Here is a 20,903-nt window from a genome sequence, read left to right on the forward strand (position 1 = left end):
ACATTGTACGTGCAGGTCGTCAGACTCACAGAAACAGAACGAAGCCTTGCGCGGGATTGGGAAGAAGATGACCTCGGCTCGGCTGGTGGGGGTTGGAGTCCCCCGCCAGCAAAGGTAGGCGACGGTATAAATAAGGGGGTATACTGACTCTGCCTGTACCTGGATTACACTCATGTCTGCTGCTTGCCTACTGACTCTGCCTGTACCTGGATTACTCTTGTGTCTGCTGCCTGCCTACTGGCCTTGCCTGTACCTGGATTACTCTCGTGTCTGCTGCCTGCCTACTAACTCTGCCTGTACCTGGATTACTCTCGCGTCTGCTGCCTGCCTACTGACTCTGCCTGTACCTAGAGTACTCTCTTGACCTTCTGCCTGCCTACTAACTATGCCTGTACCTGGATCACTCTCTTGCCTGCTGCCTTTCTGGCTGTCACGTTCATCACCCCGCTTCCTGCTCCATCTTGTAAGCCCTGCAGGCCGCCCTCACCTAGGGGCTCAATCTCTGGGGAACAGTGGTCAGCGCAGGTGAAACCCCGGGTTGTCCGGCCGCCAAGCAGAACCTGGTCCGAGTACCGGGCTTGGCAGCGCTCTACTTGGTACAAGAACTCACAGGTACATAGAATACGCTTAGTTGATATACCCGCGCCTAAAACTACGTGCCTCCTTTTACACCAGTAAAAACATGGTGTATATCCCTGTGCATATATTTATGTTCACTAGGCCATGTAAATTTTAGAGAACCCATTTCCCCACCTATAACCATGCCTCTTTTTGCCTGCAAGCATTAGAAGTTAGGTGTAGTGCACTACAGAATACGTTTAGTGAGTTGTGCGAAGAAAAGAAGGAAAGAAGAAAAAAATACTCCATGGATGGAACAAACCACAGATGGAACATGCAGGGCCGCCGACGGGGGGGGGGGGGGGGGGGGGACAAAATTCCTCAGGCCCAGGACTCCAAGGAGGGCCTGGCGCCAGGGTTTCTTGCCCTCTCCTGCTCCCAGGCCGCTGGCGCCGCAGTCCCCAGTCTGCACCTGTCTACCCTCAGCTCCCTTCTGTCTGCCACCCGGTCCCCTGCATTTAAAAAAAATCTCGAAATCGGCAGCACAGCACCTTCTGTGTGAAAGCGGCAGATCACCTCGGGCGGGCTTTCCCTCACTGTGTCCCGCCCTCCTCTGATGTAACTTCCTATTTTCATGAGAGTGGGACACAGTGAGGGAAGGCCCGCCCGAGGCAATCTGCCACTTTCACAAGAAGGTGCTGTGCTGCCGATTTCGAGATTTTTTTTTTTTTAACTAAGGGGGTCAGTTAGCAGACAGAAGTTTGCTGAGGGAAGGTAGGTGGAGACTGGGGACTGCAGCGCTGGTGGCCTGGGAGCAGGACAGGGAGGTGTCAGCAGTAGTGATTGGGGAGAGGCGGAGGCGGCGATCCTCGGGGATGGCTTTGCCCCGGGCCTGGCTCAGTCTCTCGGCGGCCCTGGGAACATATACCTGCATTAGGGCAGTACAAGTGAAGGCGTTTGATCTGGCGCTCAAACAGAACACCTCGCTTACAGGTACAATAATTGAGAGTAATTTTTTTTGTAAGAATCCAATACAAATCAATGCACGCATCAACCTTTTCCTATACAAGCACACAGCTCTGGAACACACTGCCACGTAACCTGAAAACGGTCTACGAAATGTCCAATTTCAGCAAACTCCTGAAAACTCATCTCTTCAACAAAATATATCATAAAGAACAACACGCATAACTCTACATTCTTTACAATATCCAGGAATGTTCTTTAATGTCTATGGCTTTAACACTATCATGTATTTCACCATCATGTACCCAAAACTTGCTGTAAAACCAAATGTACATTCTTTTCTATTTCCAGTATCTACGATGAATTGTAAGCCACATTGAGCCTGCAAAAAGGTGGGATAATGTGGGATACAAATGTAATAATAATAATATCATTGATATATGGGATAACTATGAATATTCAACATTTGGAAAATCTATTATGAAAAAAAACATAGCTGTGTCAGGTATATAAAGAATTATCTGGGTCATATATATGATTGTTGACTCCACTCTTTGATCTAATGTCATCCTTGAATCAAGAATCACACCTAAAACTTTTATTTTCTATTAGCAAAATTTCTCCTATATCCAGTATAAAATTATTCTGTGGAACTGACTCAAAATCACCAAACCAAACAACTTTTGTTTTCTGTCTATTCAGTTTTAGAAAATTATTCTTAGTCTATAAGTGTACTAAAGAGACATTTCTGTTCTAATGTTGGTCATCTGGACAATCATAAAACTGCAAATATACCCAAAGATATATCTCTCTGAACAAATGAACAGAAGTCAAACCCATTTAAAAATAACTTCTAGAAAGTGTTTACAACCATTCCAGAGCTGTAACTCCTCTGCCTCTGCCTCAAACAAGCTTCTGAAGGCAAATGGCTCTGCATATTGTAGCCAGTGGCGTAGCCAGAAGGCAATTTTTGGGTGGGCCAACAGGTTGGATGGGTGGGCACTAGAGTTGCCAACTTTTTTGAAAAAGAAAAAAACAGCAAACCTGATGCACCCATGCTCTGTCCCTACCCCACTCCCCATAACTTCAATGAGGGTTGCAGTGCAGGCTTCAGTGGCTGCAGGCCAATTGAGAGCTAAGGGAAGTACAACAGACTGCACTATTCAGCCCCACTGAGCCATGGTCCTCCAACACATATATGGTATTGAAGCCAAACACATTCTGCATCCAGAGAACCTCCTGGCCGTCCACCAACAATGGATACAGAGCACAGCAAAGACAATTCACCATAAAACTCATCATATAAAGAAATTTTGTTTTCTAGTGTAATCTCAATTACAGACATATTATAAATTAACTTAAAAAAATCTATAAAACAAAAGTCACTCAGAACCTAGAGCAAATCTACCATGCCAACACTAACTTCCAAAAACAAAGATCCTACCTATGAAAAAGAAGTGCCTTACATATTATAGTAGGGCCCTAAAATACAAATACATTTATCAGGAAAGCTGAACAAGCCAAATTACTACAGAATGCTACATTGAAACTTCATGCTAACAGAATACCTCAGTCACACACACGACACAAATGCCAAATACAGAATAAGTGACCACAAACTCTAGAAATATAAATTAAACGGAAACCCCAAGAAACTAGACCTTGCATGTAGTACACCACCAGAGAAACAAGAAAGAAAGGCACTTGCTCCTGTGCAAAATATAAAGATGGCACATGCCAGGGATGGTGTTAGGGGATGCAACTAGGGCAACTGTGCTTGCTTCCTTGGCCAGAGAAAGCCTGCATGCTGGAAGCTGAAGGAGCAGCCTGGTAATGGACTTTGGGGTCCTTTCCTAGATTTCTGTCCTGGACCCCAGCCATGTTTACCATCAACTTTGGCAAGATGTACATTCCAAATCCAACATATTATATTCACAACATTGAAAATAAAATATTTTTTATACCTTTTTGTTGTCTGGTCATTTTTTTCTCAAATCATATTGGTCCCAGTCTCTGGTTTCTGCTTCCCTCTGTCTTCTCTTAACTCACTTGCCAGGGTCTCCTATTTGACATTTCTTCTTTCTTCATGTCCATCATCCATCGCCCATCTCTGTTTTCCTATATTTCCTTGTTCAGTATCTCCCCTGTGTTCATATCCCCTCATCCATCATTATTCCTCTGTGCACCTATGCACCCCATGCCCAGCATATCCCTTCTGCATTCCTATTCTCTCCCTTGTCTGGTATCTCCCCCCCGTGTCCATATACCCCCCTCTCCAGTGTCCAGCATTTTATCTCTATTCTATATCCCCCCCTTGGTCAGGCATTACCCCTCTGTGCCCATGTGCCATCCCCATACAGCATCTCACATTTGTGTCCCTGTCCCCATGCTCCCACCTAATGCCCATCATCTCCCTTCTGTATCTGTATACTTCCCTATGTCCCCTTTCTCCCTCCTCCACACCAATGTGTCCCTCTCCTCGCTGATCCCACCCCCAACCAGCTTCTCTTCCTCTCTTTCCTTCCCCTTATGCATCTGGCTCTTTCTCCCTGCATCTCTCTCCCTTCCCTCTGCATATCATCATCTGCATATCCAGCACCTCTCCTTCAGCCCCCCCCCCCCCACACACACGTCCAGCATCTCTCCCTTTCATCCAGCCCCCCTACATGTTCAGCACCTCTTTCCCTTTCATCCAACTCCCATACATGTCCAGCACCTCTCCCCTTCACTTCAACCCTCTGCATATCCAGCACTTCTCCCCTTTCCCTCCACCCCCTGCATATCCAGCACCCCTCCCCTTCCTTCCACCCCCCCTATATATCCAAAACCTCTCCCTTCCCTCCAACCTCCCCTCTGCAAATCCAAAACCTCTCCCCTTCCCTCCAACCTCCCCTCGGCAAATTCCAAAACCTCTCCCCTTCCTTCCAACCTCCCCTCTGCAAATCCCAAACCTCTCTCTCTCCTTCCTGCCAACCTCCCCTCTACAAATCCAAAACCTCTTCCCTTCCCTCCAACCTCCCCTCTGCAAATTCCAAAACATCTCCCCTTCCTTCCAACCTCCCCTCTGCAAATCAAAAACCTCTTCCTTTCCCTCCAACCTCCCTTCTGCAAATCCCAAACCTCTCTCCCTTCCCTCCAACCTCCCCTCTGCAAATCCCAAAATCTCTCTCCCTTCCCTCCAACCCTTGCAAGTCCAGCACCCTTCTGTTCCCTCCCCTCCCTGCCTCCCCTTACTGGGCCAGCACGCAGCACCCCACTGACTTCCTCACCCTCTCCCACCCCTGCCGCAGCGCTTCATTTAATGTTGTTGTCGGCGCTGCTGTTACAGTTTCCCACCCCCGCGGCGGCGCTTTACACTTTACCCGACGGCAACGCTACAGATGCAGCGCTGACGTCCTGCTCCGGGGCCTTCCACGCTGATGTAACTTCCTGTTACGGAGGCGGGACGCGGAAGGCCCCGGAGCAGGACGTCGGACGTCAGCGCTGCATCTGTAGCGTTGCCGTCGGGTAAAGTGTAAAGCGCCGCCGCGGGGGGTAGGAAACTAACAGCAGTGCCGACAACATTAAATGAAGCGCTGCGGCAGGGGTGGGAGACGGTCACGGCAAGGATCTGCTTCTGGGCGGGCCTGAGGCTAAACTGGGTGGGCCTGGGCCCATCCAGGCCCACCCGTAGCTACGCCCCTGATTGTAGCATTAAATTATTACAGCATACTTTTAAAATAATTAAAAGTATGCTGCAATATTTTAATTTAGTATCAACATTTATAGTCTGCTCTACCTTAAAGCCCTAGGTGGATTACAGATAGTCAGTTTACAAAATCACAGAATATGCAATGCAGCATATATTATAAAATTCAATTGCATAAATAAGTCTAAAATGGCTATCTTTTCAAGGCATGGCAAAACTGCCCATAAGATGTACATAATGCAGTTCATGAGGCAAAAGAGAACACAACATAAAATTCAACAACAGCAGCTCATGTATTGCTGTATATCTCTGGGGAGAGAGATTCATGGTTTTCCCAAGTCTTGCTGAGTTCCTTTACATGATGACCTTGTTGTATAACATCTGTACCAAATCTTAGCAATGCGATAGTACAATTGAAGCATGGTAGGAAAGAAAAGGAGGAATACATACTGACCACACATTGCCCAGGATAAAATGGTACCCACCCGTAGCTTACATACTGGGGCTAGAGATGAGCGGCAGTGATAGTGTAGACAGTGCAGATGAAGATAACACCCTGCTGCAGATAAAGGCCAAGGTGAACTTGTTCATGGACTCAGTGCAACAGAGGCATAGCTAGGTAGGGCCACGGGGGCATGGGTCCCCACAGATTTAGCCGTGGCCCCCTCTACGTTTGATCCATCCCACCGCCGACCCTCCCCCACCACTTTTGGCAGCCGCCGCCGCCAGGTACCTTTGCTGGTAGGGGTCCCCAATCCCCGCCAGCCAAAATCTTCTTCAGCGCTGGTCTCCAGCACGTTCGCTGATTTGTTTCTGTGAGTCCTGACTCCTGACGCCCTGTGTGCACGTGGCGACAGGGAAGGGTTGGCGTCAGCTGGGGGGGGAATGGCGGGGGAGGGTCAGCGACGGCGGGGTGGGTCGGCGGCTGGGGCAGGCAGGCTAAAATATGTCCCCCTACCTCGGGCTCTGGACCCCCCTCCTGGCTCCGCCCCTGCAGTGCAACAAGAGACAAACCACAGAAGTTTGGTTTATTCGGTTTCTTGATATGCTGTTTTTCTTCCATAGTATAGTGCAGAACAAAACTTTACCTTTACATTCAGAGTTCCACGACATGTGAGGATGTAGCCACCTAATTCCTGCAGTAGTTCAGCTGCACTAGAACTGCACTGGATTCTTAAGGCTAATGCAAAAAGAAAAGAGTGCAATCTTAAAATTATATTTCTCTCTAAATATGAATTTTCAGTACAATTTTTCAACAAGCCACTCAACTTCAAGATGCATCAGTTCTTTGTACCCACAAAACTTTTAGCAAACTTTCAAAGCAAAAGCTACTAAAAGTTATGGGAGGAATTCTATAAATGGTATTCAAAAATGGCATCAAAAAAGACTGGTGCTAAACACTATTCTATAAAGGGTGAGCACCTGTAATGGAATAGTTCTTCGCATCGATTCCCATGCTCAAACTCTGGGCGCCAGACTTACACCTGACGAGACCTGGTGTACATATTGGCTCCCAAGTTGAGTGCAGAGACCCATTTCTATCAGCAAGTTTACTGCCCCGGATGGTGTTAAGTTTAGTAGATGCAAAACATGGATACTTTCAGAGAAATCTTTAGTAAGTCACCTAGTGACAAGGTGCCCAGGTTCTTTTGTATCCATATACCCTCAGATTTTATGTATGGTGCCCAGATTTGGGCATGCTTCCAAGATTCGCATGCAACGTAATTTGGCTAACGAGTTGTTAACCATCAATAATTTTGATGCTAACAGCCAATCATTGACGTTAATTGGCACCAGTTAGGATCTGCACACACATCTGGCTGCTCGCTATTCTATAATGCTGGTCACCTAAATCCCATAAATATGTTCAGCATTATGGAATGCCCCTGACCTGCCCATGCCCTCTCATGGCCACACCTTCTTTTGAGTTGCACACTATTATGGGATTTAGGTGCCCAGCATTATAGACACTACCTCTTATCCCATGACTTTCCAATTTCCTCTGGAGTCTTTCATGAGGTACTTTGCCAAACGCCTTTTGAAAATCCAGATACACAATATCGACCGGCTATTAACGGTAATAGCAAAGAAAGACACAGGACAGACAAGTTTGTTGGACATGGAAAATTGATGACAGCTGGTTTTTGCTCCTGAAGAAGCATGACATGAAACAGAGGCGCATTGTTGAGCAAACTATGAAAATTCAGCACACCAAGATAAGTGTCCCTGCTTCATTTCAGTATAAACCTATATAGCAATATAGCTACCTAGGAAAATGTTACAATGATTTTGTGAATTGAATTCATTGAAGAAGAATGTCAAAGAAAATTTACATAATTTTAGTTAACACAATAATTATAAAAAATGTGTTGCAAATAAAGAAATACAGGAGGTTTTTAAAAGCCTGATGAGGAAGTTCGCACAGCAAAGAAAATGCTGACATGGCACATAAAATCTGAGCATTTGAAGGCTATTTTCCTCCGGTTAATTTGTCTTCATTTGTAGATCAACTAAACTTACAAATGGACTACATACTGAAACATGTATGCATATATTTGAACATTTAATATATGCATATATTTTTCCCATAACCGCTGAAACTAAAAAAATATATTTAAACACTTTTGGGTCTAGATTTTTCTTAAGTTAGACATCCAGACCCTTTGAAAATCTAGCCATGTATGTGCAGGTGAAGGTGGACCGTTCTTATGGAGTTAAGCAGCAGTCCAGTCACCGGGTAATGAAAACTGAGCTACAAAACCCATGAAAATGACATTTTATCTGAATATTACACATTAATGAGATCATTTTAGAAGCATCCATATGTGCAAATGGCAGAATTTACACATATAGATAACCTACGCATGCAAATAGAAATTTCAGAAAACTGCTAGTTACATATAGAGATGCTTAGGATGCAAAGGTTCTAAGTGGGCATGATTTGGACAGGGTGAAAAATTATAAAATATTTCTTTTTTTAACTTTATTTTATTAATTTATCTGTTATTACATCAATACAATATAATCTTGGAAAGAAGTTATTCATACTGAGGAAAATATAAAGTAAAGAAGGCAAGAGAAAAATAAAAAGAACATAAACCTCTTATATTAAGAAATGAAAATTGTAGACCATAAACAGGAAGATCCAAGATGCAAGAAAACTATCAGAGATAATATAACAATAATCAAATAGAAAAACAAGATAAGTTGCAATCTACCTCACCCTCAACCTATAGACATAGAAGTTGCCATGCTTGTTTTCTTACTCTGAATGAATGTTTACAGTATTCATTCACCCCTGATGCAGCCATTTTGACCCAGAAACACCAAAGAAAGACCATGATCAAGTATATAATATCATGTTCATTTTTTATTTAATCTTGAATTGATAATGAATGTGTCTGTTGGGCCATTCAGATCTTTATCTGCCATCACTTACTATATAAGAGAACTGCATCTTCTACACGGTCTGCTCTTTTTGTTGATTACCGTTTACATGTGTATACCAGTATTCCAGTTGTTTACATACATTCTTAGTGCCTAAATGTTACATAAGTACATAAGTAATGCCACACTGGCAAAAGACCAAGGGTCCATCGAGCCCAGCATCCTATCCACGACAGCGGCCAATCCAGGCCAAGGGCACCTGGCGAGCTTCCCAAATGTACAAACATTCTATACATGTTATTCCTGGAATTGTGGATTTATCCCAAGTCCATTGGTTTATGGGACTTGTCCTTTAGTAAACCGTCTAACCCCTTTTTAAACTCTGTCAAGCTAACCGCCTTCACCATGCTCTCCAGCAACGAATTCCAGAGTTTATTATGCGTTGGGTGAAGAAAAATTTTCTCCGATTTGTTTTACATTTACTACACTGTAGTTTCATCGCATGCCCCCTAGTCCTAGTATTTTTGGAAAGCGTGAACAGACGCTTCACATCCACCTGTTCCACTCCACTCATTATTTTATATGCCTCTATCATGTCTCCCCTCAGCCGTCTCTTCTCCAAACTGAAAAGCCCTAGCCTCCTTAGTCTTTCTTCTTAGGGAAGTCGTCCCATCCCTGCTATCATTTTAGTCGCCCTTCGCTACACCTTTTCCAATTCTACTATATCTTTCTTGAGATGCGGTGACCAGAATTGAACACAATACTCAAGGTGCGGTCGGACCATAGAGCGATACAACGGCATTATAACATCCGCACACCTGTTTTCCATACCTTTCCTAATAATACCCAACATTCTATTCACTTTCCGAGCCGCAGCAGCACACTGAGCAGAAGATTTCAGTATACTATCGACGAGGACACCCAGATCCCTTTCTTGGTCCGTAACTCCTAACGTGGAACCTTGCATGACGTAACTATAATTTGGGTTCTTTTTTCCCACATGCATCACCTTGCACTTGCTCACATTAAACGTCATCTGCCATTTAGCCGCCCAGTCTCCCAGTCTCGTAAGGTCCTTCTGTAATTTTTCACAATCCTGTCACGAGTTAACGACTTTGAATAACTTTGTGTCATCAGCAAATTTAATTACCTTGCTAGTTACTCCCATCTCTAAATCATTTATAAACTAGTAAAAAAGCCCCGTTTCTGATGCAAATGATAAGGGGGCTAGCAAGGTTTTCTTCAGAGTGTGCATGTGGGAGTGTCCCTGCCCTCTGCCCTCTCTCCCTCCCCCTCCCCCCTCCGAGTCCAGTCCTTCAGTGTTAAGTTTCCTGCTGTGCTGTGTTTGTGTTACAGAGAGAGTGAGGGCGTCTCTCTCCCCTCCCTCCTCTGAGTCCTTCACTGTTACAGAGAGAGGGATTTCGTGCTGTGCTGTTTTCCTTCACTCATGGGGAAACTGGATATCTCTGGCGCTTCACACTTCCGGCTGGAGGCTTCATAGAACGTTGGAGTTGCCTTTTATATATATAGATATATTAAAAAGCAGCAGTCCTAGCACAGACCCCTGAGGAACCCCACTAGCTACCCTTCTTCATTGTGAATACTGCCCATTTAATCCCACTCTCTGTTTCCTATCCTTCAGCCAGTTTTTAATCCACAATAGGACATTTCCTCCTATCCCATGACCCTCCAATTTCCTCTGTAGCCTTTCATGAGGTACCTTGTCAAGCGCCTTTTGAAAATCCAGATACACAATATCAACCGGCTCCCCTTTGTCCACATGTTTGTTTACTCCTTCAAAGAATTGAAGTAAATTGGTCAGGCAAGATTTCCCCACACAAAAGCCGTGTTGACTTGGTCTCAGTAATCCATGTCCTTGGATGTGCTCTGTAATTTTGTTTTTAATAATAATAGCCTCTACCATTGTCCCCGGCACCGACGTCAGACTCACCGGTCTATAATTTCCCGGATCTCCCCTGGAACCTTTTTTGAAAATTAGCACCCTCTGTATAGAATTGCCCACTATACATAGTGGGGTAGATATTGAGCTGGCATGGTGAGTGTTTTTTTTTTAGCCAGCTCCAGTATTATTGCAGGATATTCAATGCCATGCCATGTCTGGGCACTGGCACTGAATATCCAGGTTTATGTGGCCTTCTATCTCTTACATAGTAAGTGACGGTAGACAAAGATCTGAATGGCCCACCAGTCACATTCGTTATCAATTCAAGATTAAATAAAAAATGAACATGATATTATACACTTGATTATGGTCGTTCTTTGGTGTTTCTGGGTCATAGACCGTAGAAGTCTGCCCGGCTCTGTCCTTATGTTCCGACTACTGGAGTTGCTGTCAAAGCCCATAGTTTTAAGTGTTTTGGGAAAAAGAATATATGTAATGAGATGAACCTTGACAGGGATAGCGTTCCAGACCTTAATGTGTTCTACAGTGCTGATCTTCGATATATTAAAAGCAGGAAGCCGGCAAAAGAATCGGTTGGGCCGCTGGATGACCGAGGGGTAAAAGGGGCGATCAAGGAAGACAAAGACGTAGCAGAGAGACTGAATGAATTCTTTGCTTCGGTCTTCACCGAGGAAGATTTGGGTGGGATACCGGTGTCGGAAATGGTATTTCAAGCGGACGAGTCGGAGAAACTTACTGACTTCACGGTAAACCTGGAGGACGTAATGGGGCAGTTCGACAAACTGAAGAGTAGCAAATCTCCTGGACCGGATGGTATTCATCCTAGAGTACTGATAGAACTGAAAAATGAGCTTGCGGAGCTACTGCTAGTAATATGCAACTTATCCTTAAAATCGAGCGTGGTACCGGAAGATTGGAGGGTGGCCAATGTAACGCCCATTTTTTAAAAAGGCTCCACGGGAGATCCGAGAAATTATAGACCGGTGAGTCTGACGTCGGTGCCGGGGAAAATGGTAGAGGCTATTATTAAAAACAAAATTACAGAGCACATCCGAGGACATGGATTACTGAGACCGAGTCAGCACGGCTTTTGTGTGGGGAAATCTTGCCTGACCAATTTACTTCAATTCTTTGAAGGAGTAAACAAACATGTGGACAAAGGGGAGCCGGTTGATATTGTGTATCTGGATTTTCAAAAGGCGTTTGACAAGGTACCTCATGAAAGGCTACAGAGGAAATTGGAGGGTCATGGGATAGGAGGAAATGTCTTATTGTGGATTAAAAACTGGTTGAAGGATAGGAAACAGAGAGTGGGGTTAAATGGGCAGTATTCACAATGGAGAAGGGTAGTTAGTGGGGTTCCTCAGGGGTCTGTGCTAGGACCGCTGCTTTTTAATATATTTATAAATGATTTAGAGTATGGGAGTAACTAGCGAGGTAATTAAATTTGCTGATGACACAAAGTTATTCAAAGTCGTTAACTCGCCACAGGATTGTGAAAAATTACAAGAGGACCTTACGAGACTGGGAGACTGGGTGGCTAAATGGCAGATGACGTTTAATGTGAGCAAGTGCAAGGTGATGCATGTGGGAAAAAAGAACCCGAATTATAGCTACGTCATGCAAGGTTCCACGTTAGGAGTTACGGACCAAGAAAGGGATCTGGGTGTCGTCTTCGATAACACGCTGAAACCTTCTGCTCAGTGTGCTGCTGCGGCTAGGAAAGCGAATAGAATGTTGGGTATTATTAGGAAAGGTATGGAAAACAGGTGTGAGGATGTTATAATGCTGTTGTATCGCTCCATGGTGCGACCGCACCTTGAGTATTGTGTTCAATTCTGGTCGCCGCATCTCAAGAAAGATATAGTAGAATTGGAAAAGGTGCAGCGAAGGGCGACTAAAATGATAGCGGGGATGGGACAACTTCCCTATGAAGAAAGACTAAGGAGGCTAGGGCTATCAGCTTGGAGAAGAGACGGCTGAGGGGAGACATGATAGAGGTATATAAAATAATGAGTGGAGTGGAACAGGTGGATGTGAAGCGTCTGTTCACGCTTTCCAAAAATAGTAGGACTAGGGGGCATGCGATTAAACTACAGTGTAGTAAATTTAACACAAATCGGAGAAAATTTTTCTTCACCCAACGTGTAATTAAACTCTGGAATTCATTGCCGGAAAATGTGGTGAAGGCTGTTAGCTTAGCAGAGTTTAAAAAGGGGTTGGACGGTTTCCTAAAGGACAAGTCCATAAACCGCTACTAAACGGACTTGGAAAAATCCAAAATCCCAGGAATAATAATGTATAGAATGCTTGTACGTTTGGGAAGCTTGCCAGGTGCCCTTGGCCTGGATTGGCCGCTGTCGTGGACAAGATGCTGGGCTCGATGGACCCTTGGTCTTTTCCCAGTATGGCATTACTTATGTACTTATATCTTCATGATCATAGATGTGCATTCTCTTTCTGTGATCCTGGGCAAGTCACCTAACCCTCCACTGCCTCAGGTGCAAACTTAGATTGTGAGCCCTCCTGGGACAGGGAACCAACCAGTGCACCTGAATGTAACTCACCTTGAGCTACTGAAAAAATACAAAGAAATAATAAATATATTTACACAAATTGTGAATAGGGCTTCTACAATAAGGGTCATATTGTTAAAATATGCTGATTTTCTTTCTGTCAAGGCAGAGAGTGATGTGCAATAAACTGTTATAGCTGAAAGGATGTAGGCTTTTTGTTGCAAACAGTGTTGGTCCTGAAGGCTGAGATAAGACTGAGTGCAAGGAAGCAGGAAGAGCCCAAGTTCCCTCCGCTCTTTGTGTTGCCTTGGTAATGAGCCTGCCTCCTGCTACCCCATGGGATTCCACTTTAAGGAGCAGAGAAAGATTGTTTTAAATACAGCTTACTTCAAAATGGCATTGCAAATAAGTATCCTAGGACATGCCAGGCAAATAAGTTCATTTGCTTTTTAGCCAGGATTGCTATTTTACCACCCTGTTTACAAAGCCGCACGGGCAATGCCAACACAGCCCATTCAAAGGGGCCTTTTTACTAAGATGTAGTAGGGCTAACGCATGAGTAGCACACGCCAAATCATCACTACCACAGGGATAGCGCGGGCACCCGGCTGTAATTCCAAAGTTAGCACGCGCTATTTCCCGCAGTACAAAATCATTTTCTACCGTGGGGGGGGGGGGGTGTTCCTGGTGGTAATCGGCAGCACGGCCGCATTGGCACGCGCTGCCTGATTTCCATACAAGTAGCGTGTGAGACCTTACCACTAGATCAGTGGGTGGCAATAAGTACTCAGGCAGTAAATAGTTGCGTGCTACTTTTAATTTTACTGCATGGCCATTTACTGCCCCCATTTTAAAAAGCCCTTTTCCCCAGCCACAGTAAAAACACTAACACACCTTAGTAAACAGGGCCCTAAGTAAGGTGCACTAGTTCATGGATATGCACTGGATGCACTAGTATAATGTGGCTACAATATAGTAGATATGTGCTTGAGTAGGCAAATAATACTGTAACAGCGCATGGAGATCCCCTGAAGAAGCCTTTGCTGAAACAGGTGCTTGTCGGAATTGCAGTTTTAAAGATAAGTACTCTTTGCCAGTTTTGTTAAAACAATCATTCTGCTATTTTTACGGACATTAGAGAAGCTATGGAAGAAAAATAAGATTTTTTCACAGTGGAGGTTTTTGGTCAATGATTGAAAGTGTCTATATTGGGGCAACAAGTCAATCCATTTGTAATTTAGGACATTTGAGTTGCTCACCCTTGGTGTCTGAGGCCTTTTCCTTCACTTTGTACATTTGTATGTTTTCGAGTGTAATCAAGGTTATCCGCAGTGTAATTGGGCTACAATTCTTAGGGCCACTGAAAAAAATGCAGGCCCAATGAAATCCTAAATTACCACTAGTACTGCTAATACTAATTTCAGTAGACAAATGCAGCACTGTACAGATGTACAGAAGAGACGGCCTCTGCTCTAGGAAGTGTAGAGTCCACTCAAGATAAACAAGCAGGACAAAAAGAGTTGGGGAATTTCATTTATAATAGAAAATGGCTAGAGTTAAAAGCGTCTTTGAAAACTTTTCTTTAAGGCTGGATTTGAACAGAACCAGAGAGAGAGAGCATAATGCAGTCTACTTCAAATGTACAACAAAACAAGGTGGAGCTGGGAGTTGGCAGTTAAGGAGAACGGCATAGATAAGAGTGACTTGCCCAATGAACTGAGCTCACAAGTAGGTATGGAGGGAAAGATTAAATAAAGGAAGATAATGAGGAGCTGTAGAATGAATGCAACTATGTATTAGACTATGAAAAGCTTGCACTGTACTCAAAATCCAAAGGGACGCCAATATAGTGACGAGAAGAAGAGTTATATGGGCACAGCAACATTATGAGAAGACTATATATATTAGTGGGCTGTTATGCCTCTAATTTACATATGTAAGTTTGCTTTGAAAATTACCCCAGCAAAATTACTTGTGCACATTTACATCTGCTAAAATGTAAGTAGATTTTTAGAAGACATATGCATACATAATTTTTGAACTATATTTTTATTGATTTTATTTTTGTTTTTGTTTTTAATCAAAGCACATGTACATAAAAGAAAACACTGCCCTGACATCATTCTAAGGAATGCCTCTAAAGGATACTTATATAAGGATTACAAATGTAACAAATAAATAAATAACATACTTTTACCCTTATTATAAAAAGACATTTCTGTGTGTATAAACACTGTTTAACCTGTGGAAATGCCTTTCAAAAATTTTCTCCTTGACAGAGATTTGTGAGGTGCAAATCAATATGGAAGATAAGAAGAATGGATCTATCTTTATTTATTTACTTATGTATTGGTGCATTTAAATGAAAATTATGATCAGCACTATCTAAGATCCTAGACGGTTAACAATGAAAACACACATTTAAAAAAAACAAAAACATAAGGGTAATGATTTTGGTAGTGTGTTCAGAAAGAAGGGATGACTTTTCATGTAAGAGAGAAATAAATCCAAGAAAATCTAATAAACCCCTAAAAGTAACCCCTACAATGTAATTCCTACAAAACAAAAATTCCCACCTTGTAAGAATGAGAGACCTTCAGAAAAAGGGCTATGGCCTGTTGATACCTGCTCTAACCAGTCAATGCTGGCTGGTCTCAATAAGCTCCAATATTGTCAATGATCAGTTTCAACACTCCTCATTACATACAGTGGGGGAAATAAGTATTTGATCCCTTGCTGATTTTGTAAGTTTGCCCACTGACAAAGACCTGAGCAGCCCATAATTGAAGGGTAGGTTATTGGTAACAGTGAGAGATAGCACATCACAAATTAAATCCGGAAAATCACATTGTGGAAAGTATATGAATTTATTTGCATTCTGCAGAGGGAAATAAGTATTTAATCCCTCTGGCAAACAAGACCTAATACTTGGTGGCAAAACCCTTGTTGGCAAGCACAGCGGTCAGACGTCTTCTGTAGTTGATGATGAGGTTTGCACACATGTCAGGAGGAATTTTGGTCCACTCCTCTTTGCAGATCATCTCTAAATCATTAAGAGTTCTGGGCTGTCGCTTGGCAACTCGCAGCTTCAGCTCCCTCCATAAGTTTTCAATGGGATTAAGGTCTGGTGACTGGCTAGGCCACTCCATGACCCTAATGTGCTTCTTCCTGAGCCACTCCTTTGTTGCCTTGGCTGTATGTTTTGGGTCATTGTCGTGCTGGAAGACCCAGCCACGACCCATTTTTAAGGCCCTGGCGGAGGGAAGGAGGTTGTCACTCAGAATTGTACGGTACATAGCCCCATCCATTCTCCCATTGATGCGGTGAAGTAGTCCTGTGCCCTTAGCAGAGAAACACCCCCAAAACATAACATTTCCACCTCCATGCTTGACAGTGGGGACGGTGTTCTTTGGGTCATAGGCAGCATTTCTCTTCCTCCAAACACGGCGAGTTGAGTTCATGCCAAAGAGCTCAATTTTTGTCTCATCTGACCACAGCACCTTCTTCCAATCACTCTCGGCATCATCCAGGTGTTCACTGGCAAACTTCAGACGGGCCGTCACATGTGCCTTCCGGAGCAGGGGGACCTTGCGGGCAATGCAGGATTGCAATCCGTTATGTCGTAATGTGTTACCAATGGTTTTCGTGGTGACAGTGGTCCCAGCTGCCTTGAGATCATTGACAAGTTCCCCCCTTGTAGTTGTAGGCTGATTTCTAACCTTCCTCATGATCAAGGATACCCCACGAGGTGAGATTTTGCGTGGAGCCCCAGATCTTTGTCGATTGACAGTCATTTTGTACTTCTTCCATTTTCTTACTATGGCACCAACAGTTGTCTCCTTCTCGCCCAGCGTCTTACTGATGGTTTTGTAGCCCATTCCAGCCTTGTGCAGGTGTATGATCTTGTCCCTGACATCCTTAGACAGCTCCTTGCTCTTGGCCATTTTGTAGAGGTTAGAGTCTGACTGATTCACTGAGTCTGTGGACAGGTGTCTTTCATACAGGTGACCATTGCCGACAGCTGTCTGTCATGCAGGTAACGAGTGGATTTGGAGCATCTACCTGGTCTGTAGGGGCCAGATCTCTTACTGGTTGGTGGGGGATCAAATACTTATTTCCCTCTGCAGAATGCAAATAAATTCATATACTTTCCACAATGTGATTTTCCGGATTTAATTTGTGATGTGCTATCTCTCACTGTTACCAATAACCTGCCCTTCAATTATGGGCTGCTCATGTCTTTGTCAGTGGGCAAACTTACAAAATCAGCAAGGGATCAAATACTTATTTCCCCCACTGTACGTACATCAAATAATGTGTATATAACTCAAAATAATCTTGAAAATATGCTCTGTTCCAAATTTATACCACAAGATCCATCAAATGAGTTCCCTCACTTTATAATCCAGGCACTGAAAAATATATGGTCGACACTAACTAAACAACAGGGTTTATCAATGTTTTGAACGTATATAGAGGAGAGAGAGGGATCATACATTACCTCAAGGCTATGGGCTAAGGGAAGTGGGAAGATGAGTGTTATCCACAGAAATAGAGAAAGGGTGAAGGGAGAAATGGATTTGGAGGAAAGGACATGTTCTTTCTTGGCTATGTTAAGTTTAAGAACGAAGTGAGATATCCAGGTGTCAGTATTAGGCAAGCAAGCTGAGATTTGGGCCTACATTTCAGGAGATCTGGAAGTCATCAGCATGAATATGTTACTGAAAGCCATGGGAGAAGATCAGAGCATCGGGTGAATAAGTATATACAGAGAGAGAAGAGGCAAGAGGGCCCGGGACAGATCTGAGGTAGGCTGATTGATAGTGGGACAGGATACACTAAAAGTGCAATGGGGGAGATCAGAGGAGAGCCAAGACAGAGTGGATGTGAGGATGGAGTATCAAGAAGTAAGTGGTGACAACTATTACTACCACCTCCACTACTACTTATTTGTACAGCACTAATAGACATATGCAGTACTGTATACAAACACATAGGAGACAGTCTCTGCTCGGCAGAGTTTACAATCAATTTAAGACAAACGGGAAAATAAGGGATTAGAGAGTTTCATTTATTATGGGAATGAGTAAAACAACATGAGTATTGAACATGTTGTGATACGCAGCCTGGGGGCTGCCAGTCATCCAGTAGAAAATGCAGAGGATGTTTTAAAAGAACGGCAGAAGCCCCATGGGAAAATAGAATTCCCTTTGTACTGCCCCTGCTTTGAGGAAAAGATCCCCTCCTGCAGACCAACTAGGACACAGAATAAGGGGGAAGGAAGGCCAAAGAATACTCAGGTATTCCGTTCTATTGGCAGAAACTAGGACTACTGAGACTGACAAGGAAAAAGGGGTTGCCTAGCAACACGGAGAGGGAGGAGGATCTAGGGAATCCCCGACTGACCTGTCCTGATAGTTGGAAGGGTAGGTAAGGTCCATTGAAGTTTTTTTTTTTGAGAAGTGGTGTAACTACAACATGTTTGAAGGTGTCAGGAACAGTTGCAATTGAAAGTGATAGCTTGAGGATATGACAGATAGTTGACAGTAAGAGACATAGAGCTGAGTTGATGGATAAGAATGGGATCAGAGAAACAGATAGTGAGTTTGGAGGAGTAGAGATGTGCTGTTTCCTCTTGTGTGATTGTAGAAGAGTAAGAAAGAGTGACAGGGGTTAAGGTTGTGAGAATGAAGTGGGGAAATGGGAGATGGAGGTGATCTGGCAGAGAACTCAAGACTAACCTTGGAAGTACTCGGCCATTGTCTGGGCAGAAATGAAGGAGGGGGGGGTGGAGTTGGAGATGGAGGCACTTTGAGGAGGGAGTTCAGTGTGACAAAGTGATGGAGAGTGTTGTTTGTCAAATGGACATAGTACTTTTGTTTGACAAGTGCAAGACCAGACTGGACGGAGGTCTGCAAGAATTTGAAATGTCTGAAATTGAGCATGGGCACAGGATTTTAGCCAAATGTGCTCAGCAGAGTGGGCACAGTAATATAGGTAGCAGATTCTGGAGGTAAGCCAAGGGTGGGGTTTGGTACAAAAGAACAAGAAATGGAAGAAGCAAGAGTGTCCAGAGCAGAGAACAGTGTTATTGGAAGAGACGGCTTCATCGACAAACATGGATAACACAGTGGATGGGATGAGAAGTGAAAAAGTAGTGGAGAGAGTGCAAGAGTCAATAGCCTGAAGATTCTAAACTGTGCTTGAGGTGATTGGATGAAACAGAGGGGGAAGGTGATTAACTATGAAAGTTATCAGCTGATGTTTAGAGACGGGAAGAACTAAGGTAGAGAAATTTGAGAGTGAGCAGTTTGGGAAGACAATATCGAGGCAGTGGCCATGCTGGTGAGTAGGGGTTGGTGGAGCACAATTTCAAATCCTCGCTGTATATTTAATTCCTGAATAAGGGGGAGGCATTCAGCCATGTCTGAAATGTAATAGCTTCTGACCTCAATGCCAGGCACTATTCCCTCTACGCTGAGGGGGAATCCTCCAACTCCATTGCTGCCAGTGGGGAGTGGTGCTTCACTATTGTGTGTTCAATAGCTAGGGACAGGCAGGTCCTGCAGAGCTTGCCTATCCCTCACTATTGAAAATGTGATAGGGAAACAGCACACTATAGGAATGTAGGGGGAGGATTCCTGCTCAATTTATAAGTATTGCCATACTGGGACAGACCAAAGGTCCATCAAGCCCAGCATCCTGTTTCCAACAGTGGCCAATCCAGGTCACAAATACCTGGCAAGATCCCAAAAAAGTACAAAACATTTTATGCTGCTTATCCCAGAAATAAGCAGTGGATTTTCCCCAAGTCCATTTAATAATGGTCTATGGACTTTTCCTTTAGGAAGCTGTCCAAACCTTTTTTAAACTCCGCTAAGCTAACCGCCTTTATCACATTCTCTGGCAACGAATTCCAGAGTTTAATTACATGTTGAGTGAAGAACCATTTTCTCTGATTCGTTTTAAATTTACTATTTTGTAGCTTCATTGCATGCCCCCTAGTCCTAGTATTTTTGGAAAGAGTAAACAAATGCTTCACATCTACCCGTTCCACTCCACTCATTATTTTATAGTTTAGAGGGAACAGTGATTCCAGGCAGGATTTACCAAATTATTTTATTTAAAGCCCTTTTACAAATGTGAAAAATGCTTTATAAAATTACCTCCTAAGTATATAACTATTGAGCAACATCAGGAAGGAGAGGGACTTGGTTGTGGTATAGTAATATATACCTTCACTCGTAGACTCCATTCTGGAAGCGGTATTCACTGTATCGCCAAACAGACAGTAACGAGGCATTTTGGTTCCAACCACACCAGCAACAACAGGACCTTTAAGCAAAGACACAAAGCCAAAGCATTACAAAGGGAAGAGGTTGGCAGGATTTAAAGATCTAAGGAGAGGAAGTGGTCCCTGAAATCAAGAAAACAAGCAGTGCATGCTTGCCAATAACACTGCAACAAGACTGTAAGGGCCAGATATTCAAAAGCATTTATCCATAAGGCACTTATCTAGGTAAAGGCAATTCTATAACTGGTTGCCACACTCATGCACCCTTTGTGTGCATAAAGTTACAGAATACTAGTACTGTAACGGTATCAGTTTATTACTGAAATATGTAGCATATTTGCTGGATATATATACAGCAATATATTTGTGTATCTTTTAAAAATATATATTTGACACAGCAGCAGAGAGAATAGTTTTATTTCAAGCCCCTCTCTCTCCATTCCTTTTTCTGGGAGCTTCTGAGAGCAGGAATAAGTTAACTACACACACTTAACAAACACAAAAGAGCTTCCTCTGCCCTCCCACCTAAAAGAACTGAACAAAAGCATGACTAAGGTGGGTACCTGGACG

The 20,903-nt window shown here is 43.6% G+C and overlaps 1 protein-coding gene across 1 annotated transcript in view; it reads right to left on the reverse strand.

Moving 5' to 3' along the window:
- LOC115472439 (retinal guanylyl cyclase 2-like) overlaps nucleotides 1-20,903 on the reverse strand; it is a 140,396-nt gene that overhangs the window by 12,159 nt on the left and 107,334 nt on the right. The window contains exons 20-21 of the mRNA XM_030206728.1: nucleotides 20,276-20,374; nucleotides 6,301-6,392 (exon numbers count right to left, since the gene is read on the reverse strand). Of these exons, the coding sequence (XP_030062588.1) occupies nucleotides 6,301-6,392; nucleotides 20,276-20,374 (191 nt within the window). The remainder of the gene's footprint in view (nucleotides 1-6,300; nucleotides 6,393-20,275; nucleotides 20,375-20,903) is intronic.

This window comes from Microcaecilia unicolor, chromosome 6 (assembly GCF_901765095.1).
Source record: "Microcaecilia unicolor chromosome 6, aMicUni1.1, whole genome shotgun sequence".
NCBI lineage: Eukaryota > Metazoa > Chordata > Amphibia > Gymnophiona > Siphonopidae > Microcaecilia > Microcaecilia unicolor.